We start from the raw sequence: 17,365 nt of genomic DNA, 5'->3' as shown, positions 1-17,365 counted from the left end.
CCCCAAACAAAGAACCAAAAAACAGGTCTGGGCCTTCCTAGACCTAACAGGGTACTATAGAAGATTTGTGCTCAACTTTGCCCTGTTAACTGCACCTCTTACCATCCTGGTTTAAAAATAAATCAGCCCCTGGACAAGTCACATGGTCCCTTCAGCATGATCAAACATTTCGGAAAATTAGGCAGATTCTCTGCAACAAGCCAGTGTCCCTTAGCCCCGATTTCACTCGAGAATGCATCCTACAAACAGACGCCTTGCATTACACTGCAGGTGCAGTGCTACCCCAAAACTTCCATGCACAACATCACACTATCCTTTACATAAGTAGAAAACTCTTAGCCCAGGAAACCCAGTACTCTGTCCTTTGAGAAGGAAAGCCTGGCCATACACTAGGCTTTAAAGGCACTGACATACTATCTGTTTGGAACACCCTTTGTCTTAGTCACTGACCATGTGGCACTAAGATGGCTCCAAATCATGAAGGACTCAAATGCCCATGTGACAAGTTGGTACTTAGACTTTCAACCCTTTCAATTTATAATAGAGCATTGGCCTAGGAAGGACCATTGGAATACAGGCTTGCTTTCAAGAACCGAAGAACACAGCAGGCCCTGTGGTAAGTGCCATGACAGGCCCACTCAAGACAGGTGGGTATGTGAAGGTATCAGGGATAGTATTCCTCTAGGGTCAGAGGCCTGCAGCTGGCTGATTAGCCCCACTCACTGCATCTGAGAAAGGTCTGGAACTTAAGTTGGCTGACCCTTATAAAAGAGGGCAGCAGGAAATAGAGACAGGGACTGCAATACCCTCCAGAAAGCTGAGAGGCCAGGGACAGTGCTTCCAAAGAACTGCTACTGGAGCTACTGCAGAGATGATTTGCTCCAAACGGGCAGATGGGATACTACGTGGAGTCATTTATGGCTGAGGCTCTGAGGTAAGAGCAAGGAAACTTTGGTCACTGGAGTTACCAGTGCAAAGGAAGGGACTCCTCAGCCTACACAGACATTTGAGGGAAGAGTCTGCAAGGTTTTGCTTTTGTTTGTTAATAAAGCTTAGATCAAACAACTAACCCTGCTGGGAATTGCTTCCATGAATTCCTTGAGAGTTTAGTTAGAATTAACCCAGGAAGTGAGTGACTCAGCAAGAGTCAAGTCTGGTCTGGTAGGAGGAGGGCACGGTAAAATAGGCCTTAATCCTTTTACACAGTGGGCCTAGTTGTGGTAATTAAGTGTTACTTTGTTGTGACCTGATCCTGAAATTTTATGCTGTTAAATATACTACATGTAGTCACTTAAATGCAGGTAAATTTTGCAGATTATATACATTTCTTCCTCTCCTAATATCTGATCCAAAGCCCCCTGAAGTCAATGAGCAGATGGCTGTTGACTCCAGGGTGCTTTGCATCAGGCCCCTAATTGGTAGGATTATTTTTAACCTTTTACACTTCATTTCACTGCAACTTTAACATCATTCTTTCAATTCAAAAGAAGACCAAGCAAACTATAAACAGCTAATTTTTTTCTGTTCTGCATAATTTAATGTGCAATCTCTGACCTGCTGCTTTGCAGCCTATCAATCAACAGTGTCTGAATTTAAATAAAAGAAAATAAAATTATTGAAGTATTTTACCACCTACAGCTTGAAAACTCCAGAGGACAGGAATGCTCATCCATAGGAAAGTTATGAAGCTGAAGATAACATTCAGCATTAATTGTCAACCTAATTAGAAGAAAAAGTTTTATGAGTGAGGTTATGTTCAAGCACCTAGACTCTTTGGGCTACATAATTAGAGTACATGCAAGTCATTTTGGCCAATTAATGTGTATTAGGGATAGGCAACTGGCTATGTACAAAAAGTATTCAGTATCATTTCTAAAGAATGGTATCCATCACCAAATACTACTTGAAGACTCATGTGTCTGTCTGGTCATGCTAGTTTACATGACCAGTTATGCTACCCACAAGCTATATCAAGTATGCCATTCTATTTTTGTATCCTTTCAGCTCTTCACTAGTACAAGCTGATTAAAATAGGAGGCGCAGTTCTCCCCTCACTAACCAAAGAGGAGGGGGAGTTATAGAAAAGTGCCACTTACCCAAGACTGGGAGAGCTCTCCACCAGTATTAGCAGAGGCGCCAGAGCTGTGCTCCCTTCACTGCACCCCCTGAAAGTCTTCAACCACATGTCCTTTATGTGAAAGCCATTGATAGATGGCTATATGTTAGACCACCTAATAACCTACTCTATTGGCTTCTCTTAAAGTGGAATTTGGAATCATTATGCTTGATGACTAGATGTGCAATAGTGGAATTAAATCCTGCAGATCTTACTCATGTAGGTAGTTTCAATGAAGCTCGTGGTACGAATATGAGTAGCAGGATCAGGCTCTTAAAGAGAAGATGCCCATGGGTAACATTTTCAAGAAGATAAATGCCCTAAATCACTCCAGAAAATAGGACTTAGGCTGCTGAGTCATTTAGGGGCTTTTGAAAATTATACCTTACATCTACGCAGAAAACTTTCAAAGGCACAAATTAGGTCCCCAGCTCCCATTAACTTCCACTTGTAATTAGGCACCTAACTGCTATTTGTGCAATTAAATCTCCCCTTCTTTTTGGTAGGGGTCAGCTAAACTGATTTCTGAGAGTAATACCATGCTTAAATATCCATATCTCTGTGTGGTTGGAGGGGTGCCGGGGGAGAACCTGACAAGCAAAATAGGACTATGAAGTAAGTTGCTATTTTATATACACACTTCTCTGGGGCCTTTTTGGAAATCTGACCTGACCAGTTGAGACAGACGGATAGACTTTAGGATGCAAGAAGGAAAGGACTTATACCATGCTGTAGAAAACATACTATATTTCAATTTGAAAGTTTTGTGTCCACTGGGTCATGTGTTTGTTTGTTTCTTTCTTTCTTTAAGTAGCTAACTACAGTACATGCATTTATTCCCCATATTTTCTTTTCTGTGATTTGCTCTTTTTGGATAATTAACCAATAAAATCAGCTTTTATTTAAGACAAAACAAATTAGGTTTCGGATCACAGATGGGTGTCTTGAAGAGATCAGCTGACCAACCTCAGGAAAATCAGTCTGCCTATGAAGTTGAGGGTGAAGAAGTGCCAGTCCTGCTCCACAAACTGCCAAAAGGGAAGTGGCTAAGGCCATTAGGGGTAATTGTAGACAAATGGTCTGATGTGTTGTCAGATCCTGTTGTGGCTCCTTCATTTGCTATCATATGAACTTTGTTTTTCTCCATTTACTTCCACTTTAGGCCATCTCTTTCCCTGATACAAATGTGTGCATTGGACAGCACTGGGTTTTGCTGAAGGTCGATTACACTTCCTGTCTCATACACTAGCTTGGTGACATCACTCTCATCCACTGCTCTGGGAGAGCTTACATGAATGCTCTTCCCTAGGCCTTCTAAAAGAATGTTAACCAGAAACAGCAGCAACAAACCTGGAACTGCAATTGGACACGCAGCAAGCTGGCTGGAAGACAGTAGAAGATATGGGTATGAGCAGGTTTGGTGGTGGTGCTCCAAAAAGTTAACAAACATTTTAAACATTAGCAGATGAGCATAAAACTCTACACAGGAAATTCTACCGAAGAGGATATACTCTTTAAAGAGGGCTATATCAGAAGTCTCTATCAGAAAACTGCACTCTTCAAAATAAGATATTTTTAAGAAATCGAGTTAACAGTGTCCTTTAAATCATGTTAGATTATTTTTCCTTCTAAAGGATTATTACAGGATACTATACTATCCTATACTGGCAAACAACTGTTTCCCATGACGGGCACTCCTACCCCACATATACTATACTATCCTATACTGGCAAACAACTGTTTCCCATAACACTGGTCTACAATTTTTGAGAAGTCATCTGCTTCAGAGATAAAATGTGCTATTTATTATGTATTTTGATGTGCTGAATTCAAATATGACAATTAAAACAACTGATTGGCTACTGTTTCTAAGATATTTAAGTTTTTACATTTTATGTCTATGTATATTGTGTATATAGTAGAGTTTTAATCATAAATTGTAAACCTAGGTCTTTTCATGTGTTTATGGTTGCTTTACATGATAATATTTCACCTGTCCTGTTTATGTAACACTTTAAAAATCAGCAAAAGGGTTATATAAATAAAATTATTATGAAACAAAAGGCAAAAAACTATTCTGTACATAGTTTAGTCCTATTCAGTGTCTACTCGGCGCTTCTTGGCTTGTCTCTTGTATTCATTAAATGGAGCATCTCTTGTCACTATCCAGCAATAGTCTGCAAGCATTGATGGGCTCCATTTGCCCTGATAGCGTTTCTCCATTGTTGCAATGTCCTGGTGAAATCGCTCGCCGTGCTCATCGCTCACTGCTCCGCAGTTCGGTGGAAAAAAATCTAGATGAGAGTGCAAAAAATGTATCTTTAGTGACATGTTGCAACCAAGGCTTTTGTATGCCTTGAGGAAGTTTTCCACCAACAACCTGTAGTTGTCTGCCTTGTTGTTTCCGAGAAAATTTATTGCCACTAACTGGAAGGCTTTCCATGCCGTCTTTTCCTTGCCACGCAGTGCATGGTCAAATGCATCATCTCGAAGAAGTTCACGAATCTGAGGACCAACAAAGACACCTTCCTTTATCTTAGCTTCACTTAACCTTGGAAATTTTCCACGGAGGTACTTGAAAGCTGCTTGTGTTTTGTCAATGGCCTTGACAAAGTTCTTCATCAGACCCAGCTTGATGTGTAAGGGTGGTAACAAAATCTTCCTTGATTCAACAAGTGGTGGATGCTGAACACTTTTCCTCCCAGGCTCCAATGACTGTCGGAGTGGCCAATCTTTCCTGATGTAGTGGGAATCTCTTGCACGACTATCCCATTCGCAGAGAAAACAGCAGTACTTTGTGTATCCAGTCTGCAGACCAAGCAAGAGAGCAACAACCTTCAAATCGCCACAAAGCTGCCACTGATGTTTGTTTATGCACCTCAAAAGTTGTTTCATGTTGTCATAGGTTTCCTTCATATGGACTGCATGACCAACTGGAATTGATGGCAAAACATTGCCATTATGCAGTAAAACAGCTTTAAGACTCGTCTTCGATGAATCAATGAACAGTCTCCACTCATCTGGATCGTGAACGCTGTTGAGGGCTGCCATCACACCATCGATGTTGTTGCAGGCTTACAAGATCACCTTCCATGAAGAAGAATGGGACAAGATCCTTTTGACGGTCACGGAACATGGAAACCCTAACATCACCTGCCAGGAGATTCCACTGCTGTAGTCTGGAGCCCAACAGCTCTGCCTTACTCTTGGGTAGTTCCAAATCCCTGACAAGGTCATTCAGTTCACCTTGTGTTATGAGGTGTGGTTCAGAGGAGGAGGATGGGAGAAAATGTGGGTCCTGTGACATTGATGGTTCAGGACCAGAAGTTTCATCCTCTTCCTCGTCTGACTCAAGTGAGAATGATTCTGGTGCATCAGGAACAGGTAGTCCTTCTCCGTGGGGTACTGGGCGTATAGCTGATGGAATGTTTGGATAATGCACAGTCCACTTTTTCTTCTTTGACACACCTTTCCCAACTGGAGGCACCATGCAGAAGTAACAATTGCTGGTATGATCTGTTGGCTCTCTCCAAATCATTGGCACTGCAAAAGGCATAGATTTCCTTTTCCTGTTCAACCACTGGTGAAGATTTGTTGAACAAGTGTTGCAGCATATGTGTGGGGCCCACCTCTTGTCCTGATCTCCAATTTTGCAGCCAAAATAAAGGTGATAGGCTTTCTTAACCATAGTGGTTATACTGCACTTTTGTGATGCAAAAGTCACTTCACCATAAACATAGCAGAAGTTATCTGCACTGTTCACACAAGTACGAGGCATCTCTGCTTACTTTGGCTAAACAGAAATGTGTCCCTTTGCAAAATCAAACACTGACAAATAAGAGAGCACGACACTGTATGATTTCTAGAGCTGATATAGGGCAATTTGTTCAGCAGAGTGATGTAAGCTTCGTTATGATTGCATCATCCATGACTTCTAGGAATAACATGATGCAATTCATATCATGTATGACGCAATACCAGCTTCAGATTGCATCATTCATTGTTTTGCCTAAAAAGCAAGTACTGTCCAAATCCAGTCATAGATTTATTCATAGATCCAGTCAAAGATGTATTTTAGTCATTTCTGGTTTAAATTGAGATCCCTTCCCTTTATAACTCACTTATCCTCTGCCATTCCCAAGTCAAGGGTCGTATATACTGACCCAATAGCATATCTTGAAAACTAGAGCCAATCAACAATTTTAAGCATCATTTTCGTTCTCAGTGACCCAGAATTAGTAAAGTTTGACTACATTTATTTCAGAAGCATTTTGGCTGTAGAGCAGTGTAATGGGCACTCCTACCCCACATATATATAAGTATTTATGACTAATATTTTAACTGAGTGCTTTCTTTTATTCAAACATAATCTTGTGAAATATAGCTATAGAGGACAGTTAAGAGTTCAATTCAGTCCAGTAAGTCTGCTGTCCAGTGTACAGTTGGAGTGGTGACACTTCAAGAGTTAAACACAAATTATGGTATTGGCTTGTCGCATTACATTAATCTTATTTATCTTTACTGTCTTCTTGTAGCTAAATAAAACGAATCTGCCCCCTGCTCTGATTTAATTTCTTATTGAGCAGTACATTACAACAGCATATATTTTATGTTCCTCTTGACTACGCCACAACTAATTCCTCTCCACATTTGTTTCTGAGCCTCTGAACTTTGGAAGCAAAAGGGACCTGGAAGTTACTTCTTACTATAATTCTTTCCAAGTCCCATTCACAATATTTTGTTTATTAATGATAATGCATTTATTTCTGTCATTTGCAATTGTTTTTAAAGTTGTAAAATTAATAGGTTTAATTGTAATGGATTGCAGAATATAACAATGAGTGAAAATATTAATGAAGAGCTCCTTTACATCCAGTTAATGAGCCCTTACCTCAGAGTATATAATACTCGTCCATCACTCCAGATTCGAAGCAAACGATTTGGAGTGGTGATCCAATGAGCATCAGATTTTCTTGAGTTCCGGAAGAAAGTGTCTGGAATCCAAATTTTTCCAACCATATTGCTATTAAGCATAAGCACTTTCATTGAGCTGTTAAACTTTAGGCGACTATCATACCAAGTCTGGGCAAAAATTATATCTATGGTGTATTCCTAGAAAAAGAGAAACAACCATATAGTTTTTTATATTCACACACACACACACACACACACACACACACACACAACCAAAGCCTATATGCCAAATATTTTTTAAAAAATGTTAAACTTAAGGTCAGCGCCTTCATTCTGCTATGGACTCCTTTGCAGCGCTTGAGGAGTGCACAGCACTTCTAGCCTCTGATATAAAAGGAGTAACTAAGGAATGGGGGACATGACTAAATCAGTTGCCAGAACAGCCACTTGGGACCATAGGTACCTAGATGTGAGTTAGAGCAGCCCAAAGGCTCACAATGCAGATAGAACTACTCTTTCACCAAGCATAACTTGGTTAGACCAGAGTTTCTAGGCCTGGTTGTTGTTGTGGGTTTTTTTTAATTACCTTGAACATTTTGTGAAAAGTTTTCCCATGGGTAAAATGTGGTCATTCTTCAACGTTTCCATCAATGTCTCATGACAAAAATTATGGAATTTGTCTACCAGTCAAGTTAAACACAGTTTGAAAAATTCATGAACACGCAGCAAGGGAAACTTCACTATTTGCCATGTAAATTTTGATCATGAACACTCTCTGCATAAGGACCAGAAGTCCACAGTAGGAAGCAAACCTTGTTAAAGAAAACCACATATCTGTTTCAGGCTGTAAGTAACATCTTATCTTGATGGAAAGTAATTTCCTTAGTAGATATTTTATGTCCAGAACAGAAGAATGGTAATAAAAAAAACAAAGAAACCAGGATTCTCATTAGACAATTCAGTCTGCATCTTCATATGACAATAGTAACTGTACAGCGTGGGAGGGGAGAAATTTTACGGCTCTGTTAGACTTGTTCTTCAGAAATCCTTCAGAGCTGCTCTGCACTTAAGACAAAGGAGCAACTTGACACTATCTCCTCTGAAGAGAGTTTGGTTACTGTTACAGGGCCATATTAGGCCCTTGAGCCCCATAAGGGAAGGGACCATCCATGCATGGAAGTGTCTGCAACAGTGTTTCTTTCCCCACAGAGACCTTGCACAGGCTTTCAGTGCATCAAGAGTCTGCTCTGGGGAACAAGAAGACTTGGAAGGCCAGGGTAGAGATGTACCTTTCCACATAACTCTCTATCCTCGTCCCAGAGACAGCTGTAGCCACAGGAAGTGTGACCGGAGGGGCTGACCCTGTGTAGGGGCACAGGGTCTTCATGCAGCTGGCTTTGGTCTCTTATAGAGGTGCTAGTTTTGCCAGGGGCGGGGAACAACATATCATTTCCTGGGGTGGGGGAAATCGCCACAGCTTTAACTTGGAGGCAGCTTTAACTGTCCTATTATATAATATAAATTGTCTTGCATAGAATTCAATGCCATGAAAAAGGAAGGCATTATCAATTACAGTGGACTCCACTTACGTGTAGTGCTCAATTATTTGACCTGGGTCACTCAAATACAGCCTCGAAATGTTGGTCTGTCCAGAAAACAAGATACAGTGTCGGTCATATAAAAGTAAAACTGACTGCAGAGGGATTAATGTCTTTGTTTTCTAAGAAATGAATATACCCAAAATATGTTCAGTTCAATGTGATTTCAGCAACATAAAAATCAGCTGGATTTTACAAAGGAAGGAAGGAAGAAGGAAACTATACTTGCTAAATAAAAACCTTGGGCCAGATCTTCAGTGGGTGTAAACTAGCCATAGTTTCACTGAAGTCAATAGAGCCATTGCCAATTGACACCAGCTGGAGATCTGGCCCTTCCTGTATCTAATAACATAAAGCATAAGATCAATAAGAGATGCTGCTGATTCACTGCCTCAGGAAAATCACTGTCTTAGTTTTAATTCCCCCCTCTGCAAAATGGGGATACTAATACTTGTTTCCCAGAAGGTTGTTAAGATTAAATTTAATGTTTGTGAAACATTCAGAGACAAAAGAAATGAGTGCCATAGAAAAGACCACAAGGAAATGAATGATTCAATGTTCGGTGCTGGTTTTAGATGGGGTATAGTAAATATGGCAGGGATCACTAATTGAATGATGATGATAAAAATATGAGCACTGTCCATCCTGTGCATTGAATGAAGCAGGGAGACATGTGGAAAAATAGTATGTGATCATGTAATTAAAGATTGTATCAGAATGCATGTACACAAGGGAATGGAATTAATGTTCCATGGGCAATCTTAATTCTGGCATTTCCTAATTTTCAAATGTTCCTTTTGCAACCTAGGGTGGAGGGAAAAGACATATGATTGAATCATGATGTTTGATACATATTGCTAACCCTACTCTTCAACTGCTGGATGTTTTATTTGTTTAGCTGACTATATAAAAAAGAAAAATGTCACATTTTATTGATGGGAGAATTGGGTTTGAAGGTCTTTTTGATTAAGTATGTTGTGGCAGACATGGCAATTTTCTAAAAAAACCTTACTGAGTTAAATGTAAGTATCTTTGGAGTCCATTGTACTATAAGCAAAGGTTATGTATTACTGTGGATTGGGATTCTATGTAACCTCTCTGGGGTGAAGATGGTATGCAAACAGTTGGAAGTGATATGCACTTCAAAAGACTGTGTTGAACAATGGCCCATACAAGAATGGATTTCTGAGCTAAAGCTGTTGTAAGCACAGAAAAACTTCTTTGTGGAGCTTGCAGGAATGACTTTGACAAGAGCCCTTGTTGGAGTTTGGGTGTGATCTCTGGTAAGTTCATTTGCATGTGTGTAGGTTCTTTTATTGTTTTTAATAGGTTTTCTGTGCAGTGCTTTCACCTTAAGAATAAATGTGCTTGCTTATAAAGGACTTTGGGGTAACTTATAACTGCTGGCAATTATGCTGTTCATAGCCTTTGAAGAGAAAGCAAAGTGTAGATGCTGGCTTGCTGTGGACATCACAACACAGTCAGGGAACTGTGCAGCCTGGAAAAAAACCTTGTTGAGGACGGAGTGAAATGTTGGTCACTGCCCAAGAGAGGTGACTGCTGAGGAGCCAGGAGCCTAGAGTCAGTGCTCTTGAGGGACCATAGAGGGGAATGCAAGTGCAGTTGCCCTGAACTTTGACATATGTTTTCAGAAGTGCCTTGAGGGGCGAGAGATGCCAAGTCAGGCAAACCAAAGAGAGGATTCCATGGCTAACGGGATGAATGGAAGAAAACACAGAAAAGAGAGGTAGGAAAAGAGCCCAGGGGGAAACAAAATATCAGCTGAATAATTGTGACATAACACACTTGGAACAAGTTATGTCTATCACAGTTATGGTGACCAGATGTCCTGATTTTACAGGGACAGTCCCGATTTGGGGGTATTTTTCTTATATAGGCTCCTATTACTCCCCACCCCCATCCCGATTTTTCACATTTGCTGTCTGGTCACCCTAATAACAGTTTAAAGATGTTAAGCAACTGATACAGGGAAAGATAGTGACTTGCTCTTTTATGTCATGAATGGGAAGAAGGGAATATAAGAACTGACCCATTCCCCCACCCTGTGAAAAGTTCTATGGGTCCACATATGTGGAGAATGCTCTGCCCCTACTCTCTTCCCCCCCGTTGCCCCATATGCCAACCTGCACAGCTGAGCTAGCATGGGGGTGGCATAGCAGTAAAAGTTACTGACCCTCTGAATCAAGGAGCGGGAGATCAGGGAAGGAATTATTACCCTCTGTGTCACTGTTCTTTTCCTGGGCTGCTCCTGGGGTGGAGTAGCTATTTGGCCCCTTACACGGGGTGAAACAAGTCTCAGTCATATCCACAATCTTGTCAGAAATTGCAAAGACTTTAAACACAAGTACAATTTGAAGTGTCTCTGTTTACTGAAAAATCACTCTGCCAATAAGGCATTGGGGGACTTTGCTTATTCTCTTTGAGTGATTTCCTGTTCAAAAATGATCAGTGTATAAGGAAAAAGGTGGGAGGGAGGAGACTGGGGGGCCTGTAACTGCTAATCATGCAGACTGACCTGGGATCATCTGGATCTAAAAGTCTGATTTATTTCCTGACGGCTACTAACACCAGCAGTTGTGGTTCCAGAGGTCAAATTAGGCCACTGGTTATATCTGTGCAACCCCTTTGTCTTTAAATTTTGCCTTCAAAAGAGAGCCTGACTCTCCATTTGCCTGTCCTTTGCGTAGTCAGCTACAGCAGTTCAAAGTGGATGCAAAATGCTAGCAAGTCAGAATGGCAGGCAGCCTTTGGCACTCACTCTGCACTGGTATAAATGATCACATAAAACATAGTGCAATGGAGAACTTCCCCACCCCCCCGCAAGTGACTTCAATGGGCTGCACAAGTTTAATTGAAACTGAGTAAGTAATTCTTTTGAAGACACAAGAACAGAACAGACTCCAGCTCCCTCTTCTAGAGCTGCCTCTGCAGCATTAACCGGAGTAAAAAGTAGTCACTAGGTGAATGAATCAGCAGATGATGTTTTCAATATACAAAAGGAGCAAATCAAGAGAGTAAGAAGGTGACATTTTAAATATTCACTTTTCACAGTAGAGCTGCAAAAAAGAAATATGTCAAAGTAACATTACAGTCAAACCCACCAGAGCAGGAAAATTTCAAGCAGCCACAGAACATTTATCACCCCAACAAACTAAGGTTAAAAAGGAAGAAAAACTACTAGAAGATTTTGAAGGAAAATGGGGTTTCCAGCAAGGGAACAGCCGAACCAAGCCAGCTGCTTATATTATCTTGCATTTTAGCTCTGAATACAAGTTCTAGACATAGTCATAAATTGCACAGGTACTTAACTATTCCCCCTTTTAAAAAATGGCACAACTTTGCTAACACCTTGCATGCAGCATTTTTCACTGTTCAAATACAACCTAATGCATAAAATATAATACAACAAAATTAATAATCTGTTGCTGAGTATTTCACTGCTGTGCAACATTGTACCCAATTCCATGGATCCCTGAGAGAGGGATGGAAGCGAGGGGGCCCTCCACATGCAACTCACTCCCTTTCTCTGCCACCTCCAAAGCATTCTCATCTTTCCTCATCTGCACCGAGAGACCACTATTCTTGAGAATCCATAATACATTCTCTGGCTGCATTACTTTTCTACGGAACCCCTCTGCACAGCTGACTGACACTTTCAAGAGGTTTTTGGGTGCAACAGCCAGCACTGAAGGCTGTGGTAAGGAGAGGTAAGAAGAGAAAGACCAGAGAAAGATCCTGCCTCTGGTGTTGGCCTGATATCTGCACTGATCTTAGTGGATTCATGAATTCTGGAAGATGAAACCGCTACCTATTTCATTCCCTATTTCCTGAAGGAACTGTCCTTTCTCTACAAGAGGGAGAAGTCTGGCTCCTAAAATTTGCTGAATAAGTGTGGCACTTCCTATTATCTGAATCAGACCCAACATCCATCTAGTCCAGTATCCTGTCTGCAGTGCTCACCACAACCAGATGATTGAAGGTCATAGTGTGTGTAGAAACTAATAGTTTTCTTCTATACTATCCAGCAGAACAGTATTTTAGATTTATAATATATTCCCTTTCTGCAGCATCTCTCTCCAGATGATTATTTCATCTCTCTTATTTTGGTACAGAAAGTTACATTTAACAATTCTATCACTTTCCATTAGTCTTTCATCAAACGTTTTGCCTTTCAGTGCCACAAAATAAAAATTTTAAAATAAAAATGGTTTACTGCTTTCTCTTTGAAATGAAACGAGTGATAAAATAGCCATGCAAACTAAAACAGATTTAATCTATGGCCACAGCAAAATGTGTGCTCATTCACATTTAGCCTCAAATTATACCTAGGGTTCAATGACCATGACACACGTTAGCTTATATTTGCCATTTGATTAGACACTGAACTCTTTAGAACTCTGCTCTCCCATGACTTGAAGAAAGAGCTAGCCTGCCTAATTATTTAAAGCTTACCTCAATTTTTCTCCATCTCTTTTCAACTGTGGCACAAATATTATTCTGCGGCACTGTAACATAATTCAAAGTGGAGAAAATAATGAATAGTGATGGATGACCATCAAACAGCCAGATTGTGAACAGTTGAGCAATTACTCAGCTGAGTAGTCCCAATGAAAAAAATCAATCAATAATAAAATGTAACTGCACTAAGAAAATCAGGAACAGTCACTACATGGTATTTAAATTAGACAGCTCCTGAGATCTGTCACAATTTCAAATAGCAAATAAAAAAATATGCATAGTCAGCATTCAAGTACAGCTAGATACTTGACTTTTTGTTGGAAGGGCCTGAGAAAAGGAAACAGACCCTGCTCTGTGATGTTCTACGTGGATGTAACTAATTATGCAAAAGTTATTGCACAGGTTGTAAACCAGCTATTGCATCTGGAACAACAACAACATCGATTCTGAGGCCTAACTACAATCACTGTGATGGAAACCATGTGCCATTCCAGCATGCTGAGGAGTACAGTGACTCCAAAGAGTAAATAAAATCCAACAAAAAAGGAAACTGTTCATTTCTTAAAAAGAACAGGAGTACTTGTGGCACCTTAGAGACTAACCAATTTATTAGAGCATAAGCTTTCGTGGGCTACAACCCACTTCTTCGGATGCATATATAGTGAAACATATATTGAGGAGATATATATATACACATACAGAGAGCATGAACAGGTGGGAGTTGTCTTACCAACTCTGAGAGGCCAATTAAGTAAGAGAAAAGAACTTTTGAAGTGATAATCAAGATAGCTCAGTACAGACAGTTTGATAAGAAGTGTGAGAATACTTACAAGGGGATCTAGATTCAATGTTTGTAATGGCTCAGCCATTCCCAGTCCTTATTCAATCCTGAGTTGATTGTGTCTAGTTTGCATATCAATTCCAGCTCAGCAGTCTCTCGTTGGAGTCTGTTTTTGAAGTTTTTCTGTTGTAAGATAGCCACCCGCAGGTCTGTCATTGAATGGCCAGACAGGTTAAAGTGTTCTCCCACTGGTTTTTGAGTATTATGATTCCTGATGTCAGATTTGTGTCCATTAATTCTTTTGCGTAGAGACTGTCCGGTTTGGCCAATGTACATGGCAGAGGGGCATTGCTGGCACATGATGGCATATATCACATTGGTAGATGTGCAGGTGAACAAGCCCCTGATGGTATGGCTGATGTGATTAGGCCCTATGATGCTGTCACTTGAATAGATATGTGGACAGAGTTGGCATCGGGCTTTGTTACAAGGATAGGTTCCTGGGTCAGTGTTTTTGTTCAGTGATGTGCAGTTGCTGGTGAGTATTTGCTTTAGGTTGGGGGGTTGTCTGTAAGCGAGGACAGGTCTGTCTCCCAAGATCTGTGAGAGTAAAGGATCATCTTTCAGGATAGGTTGTAGATCACTGATGATGCGTTGGAGAGGTTTTAGTTGGGGGCTGAAGGTGACAGCTTGTGGTGTTCTGTTATTTTTTTCTAGTAGTCTCATAACTGATTTTCTATTCCACAGTAAAAGCGTGTATTAAAGAGTAATGTGCAGCAAAGTGGGTCTGTCATGCTAGTGGGGACATGCTAATTGGAGCGTATTTTATATGGGAAACAGGAAATTAAGAGTAAAAATGTCCTGATTCTTTATGGGACAAACACAAATACAACCATATTTCCCTAAGCCAAAAGTCCAAGAAATAGCATAAGACTTGCTTCAGCCAAAGTCTGAGATGAAGTCTCAGCAAAGGTCTGCAGTGCAGCTTGCTTCAAATGAGCTGCAGAGATGAAGAAGAAAACCCATTTATTTCATCTCAGTTCAGTTCTGTCTAGAGGTCATTGCCCTCTTTGGTTGGTTCTGGCTGAAAACTTAAACTGAAAGAAAGAGTTTTCAGGAAGAGATTTCAAGAAAAAGAGAGGGAAATCTTTGATTCTTCTTCAGGAAAGTTAAAGAAAATATACTGGCATTCTGTCCTTATCAATAAGGAGAGATATTACTAAATTCCACAGACAGAGTTTGGTGTGGGGATAAAAGGGTTAGGTGATCAAGGCAGTCAAATACAAAATAGTGAAAATATGATTTAAAAGGTAGGAATGCATGGAATAAAACTATCAGCATTAGCTGTTTTTATCAGCATCTCACCAACATGCTGTCCGTGAGCACTTATTTTCTCTCTCTCTCTCTCACACCCCCGCCCCCCCGCTACCTGCATGTAAGCAAGGGCTTTCAAGCAAGATCTCCAGTATTAAAATATTTAGCAGTCTTTCATTTATAGCTACTCTAACAAAAGTTCTAAAAATGTGGCTGCTCTCTTTGGTGAGTTATTTTAAAGCCCCCTTTTTTAAAACTATGGGAACTGCTTCAGGCTTAGCAATGGATTCATCAACAGCAGATCCCCATGCCTGGGACTGAAGCTGAAATTAAATTACTTGTTTCAGCAAACACTTTTGGTTATTTCCTTAGGACCCTAAGGCCAGATCTGGGAAGCCCAATGAGTCGCAATACATTTTGACCTATAAATCTGACATTTTTGATATTGTGTTGATGGAGAGGAGAGGCAGCCGGGGCTTGTAGGAACTTTATTGAACAGAACACAGTTTCATCAGTGGTTGGAAACTTTAAACCAATCAGATAATTCCCGTTAACAGATCTTACTATAGGCTGCCATGTGAGCATATGCCAGGCTAATGGAAATAATACTGCAATGACACGTTCACAAGGGGTGTATAGAAAAAGTCCATTTGACTCCCTAAATTGTAATAATATAGCAGATAAATTCATATTCTTTGTTGTTACATCTGGTGTACACACTAATCTGGGCCATTATGAATGTGAAAAACAGATAAGTGGTTGTATAAATAAATAATAAGAGTTATTTTGACTCTTCTGTATAAATTAGAGACTACTAATAAAAATCATGCCTGTTAATTATTTTTCTACCTGAAATATTTATTAGAGTACTTCCTGCAATTATGGCACTTGAGAGTTTGGGTTTTATGTATTTGTTTTAAACACACAGGAGTTCCCTTGCTGAAAGTGATGCATTGCTTTTCATTTAAACATAAGTATGCCTGCTGTTGCCATTCCTATAAAAACCTCAAAGCAATGAAAGAGAAGGCTAATCAGCCAAACAGCATCATAAGGTGAAAATACACAAAGAGCCATGGGGTGAATGCTGAAAGGGGCTAGGGTTCATCTTCCCTTTTTGTGGTTGACATCAGTGACCTGTAAACCTGAGTAACTGCACCTCTGACTTCTTGAGTTACACCCACCATCATATAACTAGAGAGACTCAAACCCAATCATCCATAATTGAGCTGAAGGCACAAAGATGTGGGTGCAAATTTTAAGGGAACAAATTGCACAAGATTCAATTATGCTGTAAAATCTCAAAAATGCTTCAACATTCATTTTGAGGTAACCTCTATTAAAATGAGATTTGATCTATGATGTTCAGAGATATTTATTGATACTTCAAAAAAAGTATCAAATTATTATTTTATGCCAAACCAACAAAAAAGCAAAAAAAACCAAAACTGTCTGAAGTAAAATGTCATTGATGCACTTTCCACAGCACCTAAAGCAAAACATGGTAATAAGAATGTATAAGACTCAACCAAAAGTAATAAGCAAAGAAAAAGAAATAAAAAATAATTTACTTACTGTTAGCATCTGTGATGCACAAATACAACCACAATGAGAAATCATCACTTCTTGACTAGAGTAGTATGTATACATGATGGCACAAACACAGGCTTTCTTCTAAGGATCTCAAAGTGTATTTTAAATGTTAGTTAGGCAAGATGAACTGTAAAAGTAACTATTGCATGATAATGTGAAATCCTAATAGACAGAAATTAAGTTTGGTTGGATGATTCTCACAGCTTGAACACAACATCAAAAGGCAATATTTGCACAGGAAGGCTAGGAAGTAATAATAATGTATAGGGATATATTTTGAAAAATATCTACTGTCTAATTGACAATGCAGGGGATAGCTCAGAAAGTGTTAAAAATGGTACAAGAAATGAAAGATAGTGAGTCTGTCCTACAGATCACCAGAGAGAGGGGCTGATTGGAAATCTCACAAAAAATTACCACAGTGCAGCCAAGTAGCCTGTGTGTGTTGGGAGCAAGTTGGATAGAAGAAGGAGAGGGGAGTGAAGGCTATGAAGAGGGACATATGGTCTTGTATAGCATTAGCAGAATTTGATACTTATGTTTAATAGCAGATACTAAAACATGGTTAAAAAA

At 39.9% G+C, this 17,365-nt stretch overlaps 1 protein-coding gene across 2 annotated transcripts in view; it reads right to left on the bottom strand.

The window, feature by feature from the left end:
- GABRG1 (gamma-aminobutyric acid type A receptor subunit gamma1) overlaps window positions 1-17,365 on the bottom strand; it is a 74,698-nt gene that overhangs the window by 18,727 nt on the left and 38,606 nt on the right. Inside the window, exons 4-5 of one of the 2 annotated variants that reach the window (XM_065404642.1) lie at window positions 7,008-7,228; window positions 1,637-1,719 (exon numbers count right to left, since the gene is read on the bottom strand). In XM_065404642.1, coding sequence (XP_065260714.1) covers window positions 1,637-1,719; window positions 7,008-7,228 — 304 coding nt within the window. Of the gene's footprint in view, window positions 1-1,636; window positions 1,720-7,007; window positions 7,229-17,365 lie in introns of those variants that run through there. The other variant, XM_065404643.1, reaches the window with a different exon arrangement.

Source organism: Emys orbicularis, chromosome 5, assembly GCF_028017835.1.
Source record: "Emys orbicularis isolate rEmyOrb1 chromosome 5, rEmyOrb1.hap1, whole genome shotgun sequence".
NCBI lineage: Eukaryota > Metazoa > Chordata > Testudines > Emydidae > Emys > Emys orbicularis.
The sequence above is the reverse complement of the archived record's forward strand: the minus strand, read 5'-3'. Positions and strand labels throughout refer to the sequence as shown.